The 16242-nt window shown below is 40.6% G+C and overlaps 1 protein-coding gene across 1 annotated transcript in view; it reads right to left on the bottom strand.

The window, feature by feature from the left end:
• Nucleotides 1–16242, bottom strand: part of LOC114667486 (endoplasmic reticulum aminopeptidase 1-like) — an 89860-nt gene that overhangs the window by 49653 nt on the left and 23965 nt on the right. The window contains exons 6-9 of the mRNA XM_028822792.2: nucleotides 4019–4173; nucleotides 3682–3795; nucleotides 2706–2840; nucleotides 1219–1350 (exon numbers count right to left, since the gene is read on the bottom strand). Coding sequence (XP_028678625.2) covers nucleotides 1219–1350; nucleotides 2706–2840; nucleotides 3682–3795; nucleotides 4019–4173 — 536 coding nt within the window. The remainder of the gene's footprint in view (nucleotides 1–1218; nucleotides 1351–2705; nucleotides 2841–3681; nucleotides 3796–4018; nucleotides 4174–16242) is intronic.

The raw sequence follows: 16242 nt of genomic DNA, 5'->3' as shown, positions 1-16242 counted from the left end.
AGCTTGGACGTCTGGCGATTCCGTGCTGTAATACTGTAATGTGATTCACATATGTGCTGAATCCTCTCGTTTTTGTTTTGTCTGTGGCGGGCTCGTTGCAGTGAGGCAGTGCGCGTGCGCTTCGATGCGCCCTGCGTCCATATCCAGTTTACGCTGTGTAGTCTGGAGGTCTGGGGATTCCGTACTGTAATACTGTAATGTGATTCACATATGCGCTGAATCCTCTCGTTTTTGTTTTCTCTGTGGTGGGCTCGTTGCAGTGGGGCAGTGCACGTGCGCCTCGATGCGCCCTGCGCCCTGTGTCCATATCCGGTTTACAACCTTCGGTTAGTAATATGGATACATTATTTAAATGAAGTTAAACATTTATCTGTATAATGTAATATATGTTCTTTACTGCATTTCATCTTAAAAATGATATCAAGAGCTCCATGAAGATAGCGCTTGGAAATCTAAATACACTTAGAAGCCAGTGGTCATCATCTGTAAATCTGTAAATACACGCTTTCTTCTATTGAAATGAATTGAATTCCTTTATTGTTATTGTATGGTACAATGAAATTCAATATGAATAACAACACTAAAGCAGCTGTGGTATTTGGAATAGTCTGACCATTCCATGGACCATTATATCATTACAGGTTGATTACAATCAGATGCCTTAAACTAATAAACGATATGCAGTTAATTTCAGTGTATTTGATAAAGCCTGCATCATGAATCTAAAAAAGAAAGGGAGGTCATACAGGAGGAGTAACACTGCTTTGACGCTGAGTGCCACCAGTTTGCAAAACTGAGCAGAAAACGTGCGTACGCAAAGGATTGTGCTGGCATGAGAATGTGCATGGCTTTACGCCAAGTTTAGTTTTTATAGATCGTGATGTGAGCATGGAAACGAGCGTACGCAACATTTTTGTGCGTATACACCGTGTATATATGAGGACCCAGGAGAATGTAAAAAAGCTGTATTTAAACTTGGAAGTTCTCTAACTTGAATACCTTTACTTATACGGTATCTTAAAGGATCCTCATGCAGTAAAGTCAGTTTAGGGGCACAGAAGGGCAACTAAAATCATTCAGAGTTTCAGCCTAAATATCTTCTACTTATGAAGAAGGTAATGCCTTGACAATAACATTGTGAACTATGGCTGTTAACATCTAAAGAAATTCAAATTACAGTAGCACGCTCTGACCATTAAAGGTGAAAAACAAAATAACCTTAGATAACGCTTGCCAGAGTTGGTCCTGCTGTGCATTGCCATAACTGTGCTCCCTCAGATAGGATTGAATCCCAGACCGAAACACAGGTTCTGTCAGAAGGTTGTGAAGCATATGCAAAATGCAGGCACCCTAGTAAAATGATAAACGTGCATTAACAATTACAGACAATGACTTGACAGGAGAGACAAGTTTAACAAAGTGACATAATAATAATAATAATAATAATAATAATAATAATAATAATAATACATGTTATTTATATACCGTCTTTCCCATACTCAAAGTACTTCACAGAAATTCTGAAAGAACAACAGGGCATATACAATGTTGGATGCAAATAATATCTGCATTAAATACTAAATAAAAATAAACACAAGAAACGCAAAGGTCTGGATTAGAATTAAACATATTAATAAATGAAAGCCCTGTGTGCGTATGTAGCAGTCTGCTCTGCTCACGCTCAAACATAGCCACTAGATGACGCATGCATTCACTTTTACATTTTTTGGCACTTGTATGCACCTCATTTCTTACTGTGAAAGACCTGTGTGCAGCAAACGCCGTCATTGTGCTAATGACACAGATGAAGAGACACAATGTTGAAAGGAACCAAAAACCTTAACTCATCAACGTGCAAGTAAAACACCTCAGCAACTGAGGGCAAGGCTTCAAGTTTTCACTAAAAACATTGTCTATCTGGAGGTATTTTCTCAAGACAATGATTAATTGGACTCATATACGAGAGATATGTCTAAGATATGGTATTGCAAATGTCTTCTCACAAACGCCAGTGGAGCAGCATGCACAGGTGGTTTCTAAGTCATCTGCCCTAGGTAATTCTTCAGAGTTAGCTGATGCCTCTCCAAGTTCACGAATATAGCAAAACTGCTAGGGAGTCTTCAGGTTGTTTTTTGCCCCAAAGACCACATGCAGCTAGTAAGAGGCAATAAACCAGAATAAAATACAAATACTACAAGAAAAACCCTGAACAAATAATAAAATCATTCTGAGCATCTGGACAAAGAGGCTAAAGTGAATGAAGGGTGATTTGTCATTTAAGTTAAAAGTCTTCCTGATGAATTACATTTTAAATGATCTTTTTTATAAAAAGTTGGCCGATCTCAATCATTTTGGGAAATCATTCCAGACTGTGGGTCTGAAGGCTGTGTCCCCAGTGAAGCGCAGGTTAGTTTGGGGCACAATAAGATTGCCAGTGGGGGGACAGCAACATGGTGCTGATGTAGTCCAGCGCAAAGACATTTAAAGCTTTATAGGTTACTAATAGAAATTTATACTGTAAGACACAGGGAGCCAGTGTTGGTGGAGCAGGATGGGTGTGATGGACCCACTTGTTGTGGGTTACATTAGTCACTGCAGAATTTAATAAAAGCAAACACTTGAAAGTCTGGCACAGCTTTGCTTTACTCCATATGCTAGATGTGACATTATTGTGATGTCATTATCCCACAAAGAGGTACTCTTACTTTGCTGTACGAGATGACATCAAACATTTGTCTGATCTGGGTAGAACTAGTCACTGGTAATGAGATCTGATGAGACGTATCGAAGGAGTCCTGCTTCAGAGCTCTGAAGAAATTGTTGATTAAGAACTGGTCTTCCTGGGGGGTTGAGAGAGAAGGGAAAAAAATGAAGCTAAACACAGAATGTAAGTACAGAATAAGGTCAATTTCAGTTCATCGACTTGCCTATAATCAGACCTGATTAATCCACTGCAGGGTCATGGTGATCTAAAGTAGCTTTGGGTTCAAGTGGTGCCAACCCATCACACCCTTGCATCCATTCTCATTCACTTATGCTGGACCAATTAAGGTAAACTAAAAGCAGCATGAACTAAAGAATAAACAAGAAGACTCAGAGTCAGTATTCAGGTCTGCTCTTTCTGGAATTAGACAAGCCATGCCGGAAGCACTTTGGCTTTTTTGCGGAGGGACCGTAAGGTGAGAAATCAGTTTCTCTCTGCAGGTTTTTTCTCAGTTCCACGGGAGAAAAAGAAGGTGATATGGTCAGCGACAGCATACCCTTGTGTCCTGGAGTGGTAGTGCTTACCTCCAGTGATCCGGTAAGGCGAACACCAGATGCCCATGCCTGACAATGTAAATTTGCTATTAACAGTGGATGACTTCAGATGCCTTACGAACATGGGGGTAATGGTACAGTAGCCATATATGGACTTGTTACCATCTAGGAAACAAAAAGCTTCCTTTCATGTCTTATTGGGTGCTTATAACAAATTAAGATTAAGTCAGTAAATTCCAAATTTCAGCAGTCTATGGGATAACCTGGCTGTCATGATTTGGAATTGCTGCTTCCCATTTCAATAAATGTCCCTTTTCAACACACACACTAGTAACGTTACAACCACACATCCTAAAGGTTCATCTTTCACTCTCCCAATGGCAAAACTTTTCAAAGTACAAGTTGTTTTAAAGCCTTACTTACCACTGACCACTCGGGCCTCAGATGATTAGTGGCCACAAACTCCATGTAGCTCGCAAAGCCTTCGTTTAGCCAGATGTCATTCCACCAGGCCATTGTGACAAGGTTGCCAAACCACTGACAGAAACAAATAAAATGGTTTTTTTTTTGTCAGAAACCCCATTTACACACATTCACAAGAAAAATAACTAATCAGTTACTGAACCTGAGCAGAAATTAAATGAACTTGGTATGGTAAAGTAAAAGTAATTTTTGATTAAACAGATGGAAATATGTCCAGGGCCTCTCACATTCCTTCCTTCACCGTACATTCAGAAACAAAGCAGGAAAGCCAACTTACCTGATGTGCTATTTCATGGGCCGTGACCAGTGTCACCCAGATTTTGTTCAGCCCTGTTGATGTTTCTGGGTCATATAGTAGTGAAGTCTCCCTGAAGGTGATCAAACCCCAGTTTTCCATTGCTCCAGATTCAAAATTAGGTATTGCAACCAGATCTGTGGTGGGAGCAAATCATGGAAAACAGTCAAGACCACAACAATGCTGAGGCAGGCCTCATTTCAGCAGTTCCACCAGAGTTAAAACATCTTTATCTAGAACAGTGTTTCCCAACTGCCAGTCCATGGATCTGTACTGTCCCCAAATATATTTTTACCGGTCTATGAAAATCATTGAATTCCACAATCATACTTTTTAATCAATGTAGGCACATTTTAGATAACATTTTGAGTAAAACATTATGTTGTGTTTTGTCTAGATACTCGAAACTCCAATGAGGAAACCCCTAAACGCCCCCTCCTGGACACTTGAAATTCCGAGAGAGACCTTTGGAGTGACTTTTTGACTTGAAGACCCACCTCTTCCTGTCATGCGTTAGTGAAGATGCCAGCCTTCGATTCAAAACGTCCTTCCCATGAGTCTTTGGGTGTACTGTTTATGAATGTGCTGATGATTCCAGAAATAACCGTTTAATATTACTTTAGCAAAAAAAGCTTTCATTTTTCACAGTTTGAGCAAGCAACTGGATAACAAACATGTGGACTATGTAACGTGACATTGTTTTTCTTTTTCCATGGACGTTTTTCAAATTGTTTGCTGTTGCACAGCACTGGCCACCATTGATTTCTGTTACGTTATACTCTTCTTTCTACGCATCCTGCATGAAAACATGAGATAAAAATTTTTTTCTCCGCCACCACTATGAAGTACATGGGGTAAGTAACATATAAAAAAAGTATTCCCTTAGAAAAAAAAAAGAATGGAAATTTTCTGATTTAGCGACAATATTGTAGAACAGTATTTTTTAATTACAAGTAGAAACTGTAACGGCCAGTAGATGGTGGTAAAAGCCAATGCATTTAGGTCTTGAGCCTTCTGTAAACTGGCAAGAGTTGTGTGTCATAGAAAGCCATACTTGTTCAATTGAAATAAGTAAAGGAAACAGTAAACCAACAGTGTCATTGGTGAGGAGGAATCTGGGGCTTAGCCTGGATTTTAAGCGTTTAGCCCCTGATCAGTCAGAACCTTCCCCCCCTAACCATCTAAAGAACATATGTTTCTAGCCCAGCTCATTCTCCTTCCAATTACCATTCTGATTGCACTTGTTGACTGTGCGAAATCTTCATGAGGGATATCCCCACAAACCTTGCCCCGTCCATCGATGGAGCTTAAATTCCATTGGAGAAACCCATAGGCTCATCCTAGTTGCTAGTGCAAAACACCATGGGGGACCTCCCTGGCCAAACCATCTTGTCCGTCCAACCATTATAATGAGGTAAGTGCTGAAGCTAGCGACACCCCTGCTGTAAACCTCTCAAATAAGGGTATAAAAGCGGACATAAGCATTGGTTTTCTCTCTTGGTACACTTGCAAATGTACTGGGCAGAAAGTAAGAAGGGGGCACGCTGTCGCCAGACTCACTCTTACATACATATAGTGGGGCCAATGAACATTTTTGCTGGGCTGTTGATCTAGAGGTATGATTCTGGCTATGTAGTCTCAGGCTCAAATCCATGACAAGCCCATTTTAGAGCTTGATGGTTTGCATTATGGCCCTGATTGTTGCTGCAGTGCTTTAAAATGAAATTAAATTTTTAAAAATTGATGTTTCTCTATTGCCATGGCTGACTTGAACAATAACCATTTGCTGCTTGTATATGCCCAGCTGGGGCGTGGCAGTTCTTTGGCCTTGGCATCACTGTACATTAATTTTCTCCATTACCAACACTGGCTGAAGTTTTTATTTTGCTTTCCCCACTGGCCATCTGCCATACTGTTATCAAAGTGGACTATTTTATTTGCCATGATAACCATAAAACAGCTGCAAAGTACCCAAATTCAACTGTAATTTAATTCACAGTGCCCTCTGTTAGGAATTCTTCCATTTCTATATTGTCTGTTTTTGAAGTTGTGATTATTCTTTCACTATTTATAAAGCACTCTATGTTGTTGCTAAAGGAAAACCCACAAATACACAGTGAGAACAAGCAGACTCCACACAGGCAAGGTGGAGAATCTGAATCCAGGATGCTTAATGCCAACCACTGCACCCCCATGCCACCCTCATAATGTGCTTCCCATCCCTAATTACAACATTCCTTAGCAAAACACTTTGAGTTAGACTGCTTACATGAATTGTTCATTTTGTCTTGAGATACAAACTACAAACACAATCCACCTTAATAAAAAGACGTGTGTGCCCAGTTGCTAAGGCTCTGTCATTCCAACAGATGGCGCATCACAAACATTAACACTGCTTTTATAAATCCCATACCAAATGGCATAAAACAGAGACATACAGATTGCATGGTGCACTGCAAACGTTAACACTGAGGTCTACACTGATTGCTTAATTTCAACCCATCTTAGACGGGATGCACAGCTAGTAGCACAATAATCCCTTGTTCTGTTTTGTCTGGAAATATTAAAACATTATAAGAAGAACCCCCATCCCTGCTGTGTATTTGGACTTGTAGAACTTCTGTCTGTCCAGCTGTCGACCGTCTAAAGCCACTTAAAGCGTTTATAGGGTGACCAGATTGGAGGATACCTTCTGGATGAAATGGGAGTGACTAGGAAATGTGAGCAGTCTGTCCTATATACCGATAATTAAGGCGTCCATGAAGTCAAAAGTTAGAAAGGGTGACACACTCCTCAAAGAATAGTGCGACATCTACTGTAGATTGTAATTCTGCTTCAAAATTTGTAGATACTTTGAGTAAATTGAGTGTAATTGTGGAAAACCGTTTAGATCAGTTAACATCAAATGTAAACGTGTTAACATAAGATCCCAGATCTCAGCATCACAGTACAAACCAAATACTAGCTTAGCAGACCCTGTCTCACATTGCCTTCAGTACTTTAGTAATTTTAATCCTGTAACTGAGCAGGAAGTCTTAAGTTTAATTTCTAAAATGAAGCCCACTACTTGTTCCCTAGATCCAGTGCCAACAAAACTAGTAAAAAGTGCAATGGATGTTCTTGCAGCGCCTATTCTAAACATTATCAGTAGTCAGTCATTAAACCATTACTTAAAAAGTCAGACCTAGACCCACACATACTAAATAATTATAGGCCTATTTCAAATTTACCCTTTCTCTCTAAAATACTAGAAAAAGTAGTCGCCAGTCAGCTTCAGTCACACCTTACGCATTACAATTTATTTGAGAAATTCCAGTCTGGTTTTCGCACTGGTCATAGTACAGAAACAGCACTAATGCAGGTTGTAAAAGACATTCTGATATCCTCTGATGAAGGAAACTCCACTGTAATTATGTTGTTAGACTTAAATGCAGCATTTGACACCATTGGCCATTCTATTTTACTGCACAGGCTAGAAAATGATGTTGGGCTTACAGGCACTGTGCTCACTTGGTTTAGTTCTTATTTATCAAATCTATTCCAATATGTACAGAAATGTGCTGACAGTACTCCATCATTATACACAGAAGTTCAATATGGTGTCCCGCAGGGCTCAGTACTAGGACATTTACTGTTTTCACTTTACATGCTTCCACTGGGATCTCTCATTAGGAAACATAATGTTAATTTTCACTCGTATGCAGATGACACCCAGTTATACTTTTCATTTAAATCAAATGAAGTTTCTCTAATGTTGTCATTAATCAGTTGTGTTAGTAAATTAAAGTGGATGGATGAGAACTACTTGTCTTTAAATACAGATAAAACAGAGATGTTAATTGTTGGAGGGAATGACGCTGATCACAACAATATTTTGTCATCATTTAACTCAGTTGGAATCCCCATTAATTTCACTGAATCAGCCCGCAATCTATCTTTGACTCTAGCATGTCATTTAAAGCGCATTTTACAAAGCTGTCATGTTTCTTCCATCTTAAAAATGTTAGGAAATTAAGGCGCTTTCTAAATAAACAGGATTCTGAGAAATTAATTCATGCATTTATTTCTAGTAGGACTGACTACTGCAATGCGGTGTTCACTGGATGTTCAAACTGTTCTTTATACTGCCTAAAGTTAATCCAAAATGCGGCTGCAAGAATTATTACAAGAACAAGAAAATATGAACACATAACTCCAGTTCTTAAATCCTTACACTGGCCCCTGGTTAAGTTTAGGGCAGATTTCAAAATCCTCCTTTTAACATATAAAGCATTAAATGGCCAAGGTCCGGCTTACTTGTCTGAACTTATCATGACTTACAAACCAGAGCGCACATTAACATCAAGATGCCGGTCTTCTTATGATTCCAAGGATTAATAAAATAACAGTGGGAGGTCGAGCTTTTAGTTACAGGGCCCCTAAACTGTGGAATGGTCTGCTGGCTACTATAAGAGATACCCCTTCAGTCTCAGCTTTTAAATCCCGGCTGAAGACTCACTACTTCAGTTTAGCATATCCTGACTAGAACTGCAGATTAACTGTACAGACTGCATCTCTGTTGTTAGTCATTAGCACTTAAACATAAGTAACATGATAGTTAGAATTGGATACTAACCCTCACCTATTCTGTTTCTCTTCTCTGTACTCAAATGTGGCACTTGGTGCTACGGCCCACCTGCCAAGTTGTTTTGCCTGCCTAAGGTAAAGTCAACCCTGATGGAGGATTGCAGGAATCATGGGAAAGAGGGGTCCTTCATTGGATTGGCTGGCCCAGCGCTGTTTCAGCTGTGAAATGGCCAAATGGGGGAGGCAGCTTGATGGATGAGGTCTCCAGGACTCTAAACAAATCCAAATCATATTATGTGATATCATCTACTGTTACATTCTGCTCCGTAATTCTAAAATTTTTATTTTTATACTGTATTGAAGATTTGCTATGTTCTGTGTATTGTATTGTATTGTATTGACCCCCTTCTTTTTGACACCCACTGCACGCCCAACCTACCTGGAAAGGGGTTTCTCTTTGAACTGCCTTTCCCAAGGTTTCTCCCATTTTTTCCCTACAAGGTTTTTTTTGGGAGTTTTTCCTTGTCTTCTTAGAGAGTTAAGGCTGGGGGGCTGTCAAGAGGCAGGGCCTGTTAAAACCCATTGTGGCACTTCTTGTGTGATTTTGGGCTATACAAAAATAAATTGTATTGTATTGTATTGCATTGTCAGGAAGTGCCCCCATGTTTAAATGTTAGGGTGAGGAAGACCACTGACCATCTGAAAAGCAACACACAAATAACTGCCTACTCTGCTTTTGTCATCTGTATGTAATACATAAATTATTAAACTCCACTCTTAGCTTCTGATTCGATTCTAAGCAGCTTCTCAGTGTTGCCACCTAAAACACTCATTCACTTTCGGTTATAAGCTTGGGAAATGTCATGGCCTATCCCAGAGGCACTGGGCACACGGAGGAACCAAGTTAGGACTGCACTGCCATATGAGCCATGCCCATGCACCTCTACACTCATTTACAGACACAATGGGTGCTTTCCCACTGCACAAACTTTTTTCTGGACTGTTTAGAATCTCAGGGACTTTTGTAGCATTCCTAATGTAGGAGCTCGTGCCATTTGCAGTTCTTGGTAGGTCGTTCCTGGTGCTTCATTTAGCTCCTTCTCCAGGGTATGGACTTTTCATTCAACCAGGAACTATTGTGGGTGGGGATTGTGCAGATTGGTTGAGCACACTCTTTGGTGCCATCGGACAAATCTGTTAGTAGTTTGGAGAGTTATCAGTGAAGATGGAGTGCCACACTTTGCGCCACATCGCTCTTGATTGCTATGCACCACATCAATGCAATAATCTCTCTGTGGACTTGTAATCAGTTCAAAGCAGTAAAGTGGTGGAGAACCCCATGGCCTCCCAATTGTGCCTTACTTCACACTGCATCACACTTCTTTGTACATCACGTATTTTGTAAATAAAGGTTACTGTTCCTATTGTGCGGTGGGAATGCAAGACATAAAAGTGGCCAGGGACCACAAAAGGCTCCTGGCCTACATCATAAAGAAAGCCATTGGTTCCTGAAAGCAAAGTTCCTGCGGAGGTAAATGGTCGTATGTTGAAACTGTACCGACCTGCTTCAAAAACTGTTTAAGACAAAATAAGACCTGTTTGATCTGGGTGTGCCAAGTTGGAGATTGGTTGGGTTGAGTCGCTGGGTATGTCAGACTAGCAGTCAAGAGACTTAGCAAGTTGGCCGTGACTGCCACCTACTCTGTAAGATTATGTGGATGAAGTCTGGCAACTGAATAGTTGTGTCAGGTGGCAGGGCCGTTCATTTCCATGGGGTGAGTGGGTGGGCACCCTATAGGGGATTAACATCCCATACAGAGTGGGGTCTAACCTGATACCCATTCCCAGATTGGTGTTGACTGCTTTTGTGCCCCTACTGGAAAAAATAAATTCAGAAAGTGGGTAGTTGGGTTTATCACCCTTTACCTTATTTTATTCTTTCTTTTACTTTTGTTATCATTCCACATCTCCAATTTGACTGTTATGGTGTTTTAGTTTAGTTTTTTTTCTTTTAGTTTATTTATTTATATAGCAAAGCATAAAAACAACCAGTGGTTGACCAAAGTGCTTTACAACATTAAAATAAAATTAATAAATGAATAAAAATGATTAAACCATACAACAAATGGGCAATACAAATACAAAAATAAATAGAAACACACCTCTAAAACATCTAAAAAGCAAACTACACAAATGAGCTTTGAGCCAGGATTTAAAGCATTCAATGATTGGGGCTGGTCAAATGTGGAGAGGAAGATTTTTCCACAGTTTGGGCCTAGCCGTGGAGAAAGCACGGTCACCTTTACTCCGCAGATGATTGTTTGGGACAGAAAGCAGCCGCTTATCGGCTGACCTCAGAGCTCCACGTGGACAGTAGGAGTGTATGAGGTAAGCTGGAGCTGACACATTTAAAACTTTAAAGATGAACAGTAAAATGTTAAAATTGACTCTAAATTTTGCAGGCAACTAGCCTAAAGATGCTAAAATAGGGGTAATGTGGCATGGTTTCTTTGTTTTTGTTAGCAGACGTGTGGCTGCATTTTGCCCAAACTAGAGATGAGACAGAGTAGTCTAAGTAGCCCAAAAATACAGTCCATTACAATACTCCAGATGAGAACAAATAAAAGCCTAGATTAATGTCTCAATATCTCCAAAAGAAAACACGTTCCTGACTTTGCTCAAGACTCTCAGATGATACAAAGAGGCCTTAACAGCAGCATTTATTTGCTTAGCAGGCAGACAGTGTGGTGTAGTTGTTAAGGCTTTGTACTGCAAACTCTGAGGTTGTGGGTTCAAATCCCCCTACCGACACGGTAACTTGACCTGCCTGTGCTCCAACTGGAAAACCAAAAATGATACCAATTGTATCATAAATGTTGTAAGGTGCTTTAGATACTGTAAAGGTGTCAGCTAAATATGTAAATCAAATTTCATGTCTGGCTCAAATAACATGCCATGTTTTTTTGCATAGGGTTTAACATAACCGGAAAGTGACACAAGATCACAAGTTATGTTATTAACAATATTCAGAGATCCAAAACTTTAAATTTCTTTTAAATTTCTTTTCTCTTTCTCTCATTCATTTTTTAAAAATTGACTAGCCATCCATTGCTTTGTATCATTCAGGCAGTCAAACAGGCATTTCAGTGCATCCGGGCTACTGGATCTCAAAGTGTAACTGTGGTAGGACACTTCATGCTTTTTTATAACATGACTTAGGGGTAACATGTTCAATGCAAATACAATACAGCTAAGCACTGATCCTGGAGGGGGGGAGAGTCAGATGATGATCCATTAAAAGAAACTGAAACAGAGTCCTCAGCTGAATGGCTTCCTAACAATTATGCTATTTTAAATCATGTATCAGTTAGTGTGGAAGTCATGGATAGCAATGCCACATGCAATCAGCAGGAGGTGCTACCATCACAAAGTTGGATCTCAAAAGACCTTAATCTCAATAAGAGAAATACTAGTAATGGGATTTCCCTTTCCTAGGCCACTAGAGGACAGTGTCTCAAAGGTCTGAAAGAGTCGTACACCTCTGTGGCTCAGGGACGGGTATGCATTTGCATTGCCATTTAGGTTTAGGAGGAATGTGTACAGGGAGAGGTAACTACTTGCAGGTAGTCAGCGGCCTAGCCTGTGTAGGTAGGTCATGGAGACAGACATCTGTTATGTTCAACAGTGTTTGACTTTCTTTCAAATGCACTTTCTTTTGTTATTAAACTCCATTTTGATTCCTACTTTGGCATCCATTCTCAAGAACAGACCCTAATGCTAACCTTAACTCCTACAGGCCACACTTACACTCATTATTTATAGACATCAGATTTTTTTTTTTGTTTTTTGTAAATATGTTATTACTTGGAAATCCATTTAAATTTCAAATGATTTTTTTTAGGCTTCACTCACATACTTTGTCAAATGTCAGACAAGCAGAAGGCATAACATTTTTTAGAATAACGTGCCAGTAGAAATTCACTTTGAATGACTGCCTTCTGTTGTTCCAGTCAGAACTCAGTGGGAACCTTTAAACTCTCCTGCTGGCTCCTTTGACAATACGTCACTACGAATAACAGGATGGGGATAAAGTGGCATGAGGCCAGAGAGAACTGCATTCGACTAGAGGACAAATCTACCATGACAGCGCATGAATAAGTGGAAGAAAAGGTGTCTCACACAAAGTCAGGAGTGTTACTAACCCAACTCCATGAGTTGAGGTACTGCAAATGAGAACAAACAAAACCCACTAGAGACTTGCAGAGATGAAGTTTGACAATATCTGAGAAAACGTAAAGTGGTCAACTCTTTCAAAAAAGGCTTCTTCTTTCCAATTAGAGGTATTTATCAAAGGATATATAAATGGTTTATGGTGTTGTAAACTTCATATAAATAAATAGGAAGTCCACAATTGACACTGCATGTCAGGACAAATATCAAACCATGGAGTCCAAGGAACACTGTAGACCTCTGCAGTCCAACTATGGTGAGGAGTAGATCAGGACAAGGATGCCAAACCAGTTCTAAAGATTTAAGTGTTCCCAGGTGCAAAGTGGCCTCAAAAATTGTGAAATGGAAGAAATTTGGAACTACCAGGGCTCTTTCTGGAGTTGACCATCCGGTCAAACTGAGTAAGCGGGTCAAGAAAGACCTTGGTCAGGGAGGTGACCATCAACCCAATGGTCACTCAAACAGAGCAGCAGAAGTCCTCTGTTGAGATGGAAGCACCTGTCAGAGAAATGACCATCTGAGCAGAACTCCATCAATCAGGGGTTTATGATAGAAGGACTAAATGGAAGCTACTCCTGAATAAAGGCTGTCACGCATGCACGTCTGAGGATCTCCTTGCTGGCTCACTCAAGGTATGTGATAATCCACCAGGGCAAGAGGGGGGTGCTGTCGCTGTGTCTTCTCCTTCTCTCGCCACAACTCCAAGAAACCGCCCATTGAGGGCACTTGGCCCCACCCCTTCTGGTGCTCACAAGATAAGAAGCCTGAGTACCTGAGACTGAGACCTGGCTGAACCAGCACTCCCTCAGAGATCCGTTTTGTTAAAGGTTCAGCTAATCAGAGCTTGTTTGTTTATGTTATTTGCAGCTGTTAAGGCCACTTTAATTTGCTGCCAGAAGGCATTGATTTTAAGTTAAAACGAAAAGAAAAAAATAGGAAATTAAACTGCATGACCCATTTGGTGTCCCAACTTTTCTTCAGTTGTCACGGTCCATTCTTCTTACACCTAGCGACAAGGCATATGCTGGTTTAAAGGACTCTGAGAGCATGCATTATAAGATTCTTTAGTCTGATGAGACAAAAATTGGACTCCCAGCACTATGTCTGGTGAAGACCAAGCCATGCTCATCACCTGCCTAATACCATGAAGCACTGTGGTGGCAGGCGGGGACAAGCAGACTGGTCAGAATTGGCAGAAGGATGACAAATACAGAGAGGTCCTTGAAAACAACCTGCTCTAGAGAGCATTCCACCTCAGACTGGGGTGACGGTTCTCCTTTCAACATGACAGTGACCTGAGGCATACACCCAAGACAATGCTGGAGTAGCTTCAGGACAAGTCTAGAATGGTATTTGAGTGGCCCAGCCAAAGCCCAGACTTAAACCCAATAGAACATTTGTGGAGGGAATTAAAGATGGCAGTTACAGACACTTCACATCCAAACTAATTTAGATTGAGAAGATCTGCCAAAATGAATGGGAGAACCTGCCCAAATCCAGGTGTGCAAAGCTTGTAGAGACTTACCTAAGACGATTCTAAGCTGTAATTGCTACCAAAGGGGCTTCTACAAAGTACCAAATTAAGGGTCTAAATGCTTGAATGAGAGATTTCAGGTTTTGATTTTTTTTTAAATGAATCTTCAAACCTTTCTGAAAACATGTTTTCATCTTTTCATTATGGATTAGTCAGTGTTGATTAATGGGTAAAAATGAAAAAATCCATCCATCCATCCATCCATTATCCAACCCGCTGAATCCGAACACAGGGTCACGGGGGTCTGCTGGAGCCAATCCCAGCCAACAAAGGGCACAAGGCAGGAACCAATCCTGGGCAGGGTGCCAACCCACCACAGGACACACACAAACACACCCACACACCAAGCACACACTAGGGCCAATTTAGAATCGCCAATCCACCTAACCATGAAAAAATCTCCATTTAAAATTAAATCCACAATACAATAAATTGTGCAGAAAGTGAGGAGTCTGAATATGTTCTGAATCCGCTCTAAGTGTTATTGTCTCTGGGCAGTTTGTGGTGCAATGGAGAGCTACTGGGATATGTACTGTTCAGTCCTCCTTTGCTCTTTTGTGAGTGTGTGTGTGTGCTCCCACAAGGCAAAGACATCCATTTTAGGTCAATGGGCCTGGGTGTTTCTGGGTGGGCCGTTTCTGGGCATAGGCAGTCTAGGCCCTCTAGTGGTCAGGGTGCATTACTGCAGCTCCATGTACAGATTCCTAGAATTATTTTGTTAAGAAAAACTTGAGCAGATCGGACCAGAACACAAAGAAATGTTTAGGTTGTGTGCCTCAGCTGTGCCTACACTTATCTGCACTATGCACAGCACATTCTGCTGTCCAGAAATGGCCCTGGGTGTCATGGCATTTTTTTAAACAATACAGGCCTACAGACACTCAAACTCAAAGTGAATGTTCAATTATATTGTTTTATATTATCTTTGCATACTAGCGACGGCCAACACAGTTCAAGAATAATACGAACAACAGCAACAATGATGATAATGTCAATCGTAATAATCCTCAAACTGTAGCAGAGAAGAGACAGACATGGTGAAATAAAATTAAACGATCAAAATGGCAACAGGACTGCAGCTCTTAAGTAAATTGCTACAAGCTGATTTAACCCAAATGATGATTGTCTCCCAAAAGACAAACATTAAAACAATTGTCCTCTGTTGCTCACCACCATTTGTGAGATTCGCTCTGAACTTGCTAAAGCAGTTTTTTTTTTTGATAGGTAGATTGCATTATTTGCATACACAAGCATATAGTAAAGAGGAAATGTGGGTAAAGATTCCTATTTAAAGATAATCATTATATTTTCAATTTCACTGAATGTTGTCATTATGCTAAGATTTCAATCTATCCATCCATTTTCCAACCCGCTGAACCCAAACACAGGGTCACGGGGGTCTGCTGGAGGCAATCCCAGCCAACACAGGGCACAAGGCAGGAACCAATCCTGGGCAGGGTGCCAACCCACTGCAGGACACACACAAACACACCCACACATCAAGCACACACTAGGGCCAATTTAGAATCGCCAATCCACCTAACCTGCATGTCTTTAGACTGTGGGAGGACACGGGGAGAACATGCAAACTCCACGCAGGGAGGACCCGGGAAGCGAACCCAGGTCTACTAACTGCAAGGCAGTTTCAATTTATTTTATTAATTTAAATGATATGCGCATGATACATTAATGTCTTAGTTTAATTCCTGCCAATGCTTCTGGATTAGGCTGTCCGCCATGATATAAGCTGAAAAGCAGATTCCTAAAAACAGGTAAGTGGAGGGGCCACTGTCAACGTGCTTGTTTGCCTCAGCAGTGGTAAGTGAAAGATTAACGGAAATGACTACAACAAACGAGTGGTTGTTAAGCACATACT

This window comes from Erpetoichthys calabaricus, chromosome 17 (assembly GCF_900747795.2).
Source record: "Erpetoichthys calabaricus chromosome 17, fErpCal1.3, whole genome shotgun sequence".
Taxonomy (NCBI): domain Eukaryota; kingdom Metazoa; phylum Chordata; class Cladistia; order Polypteriformes; family Polypteridae; genus Erpetoichthys; species Erpetoichthys calabaricus.
Note: the sequence above shows the minus strand (reverse complement) of the source record. Positions and strands in the feature narration are given on the sequence as shown.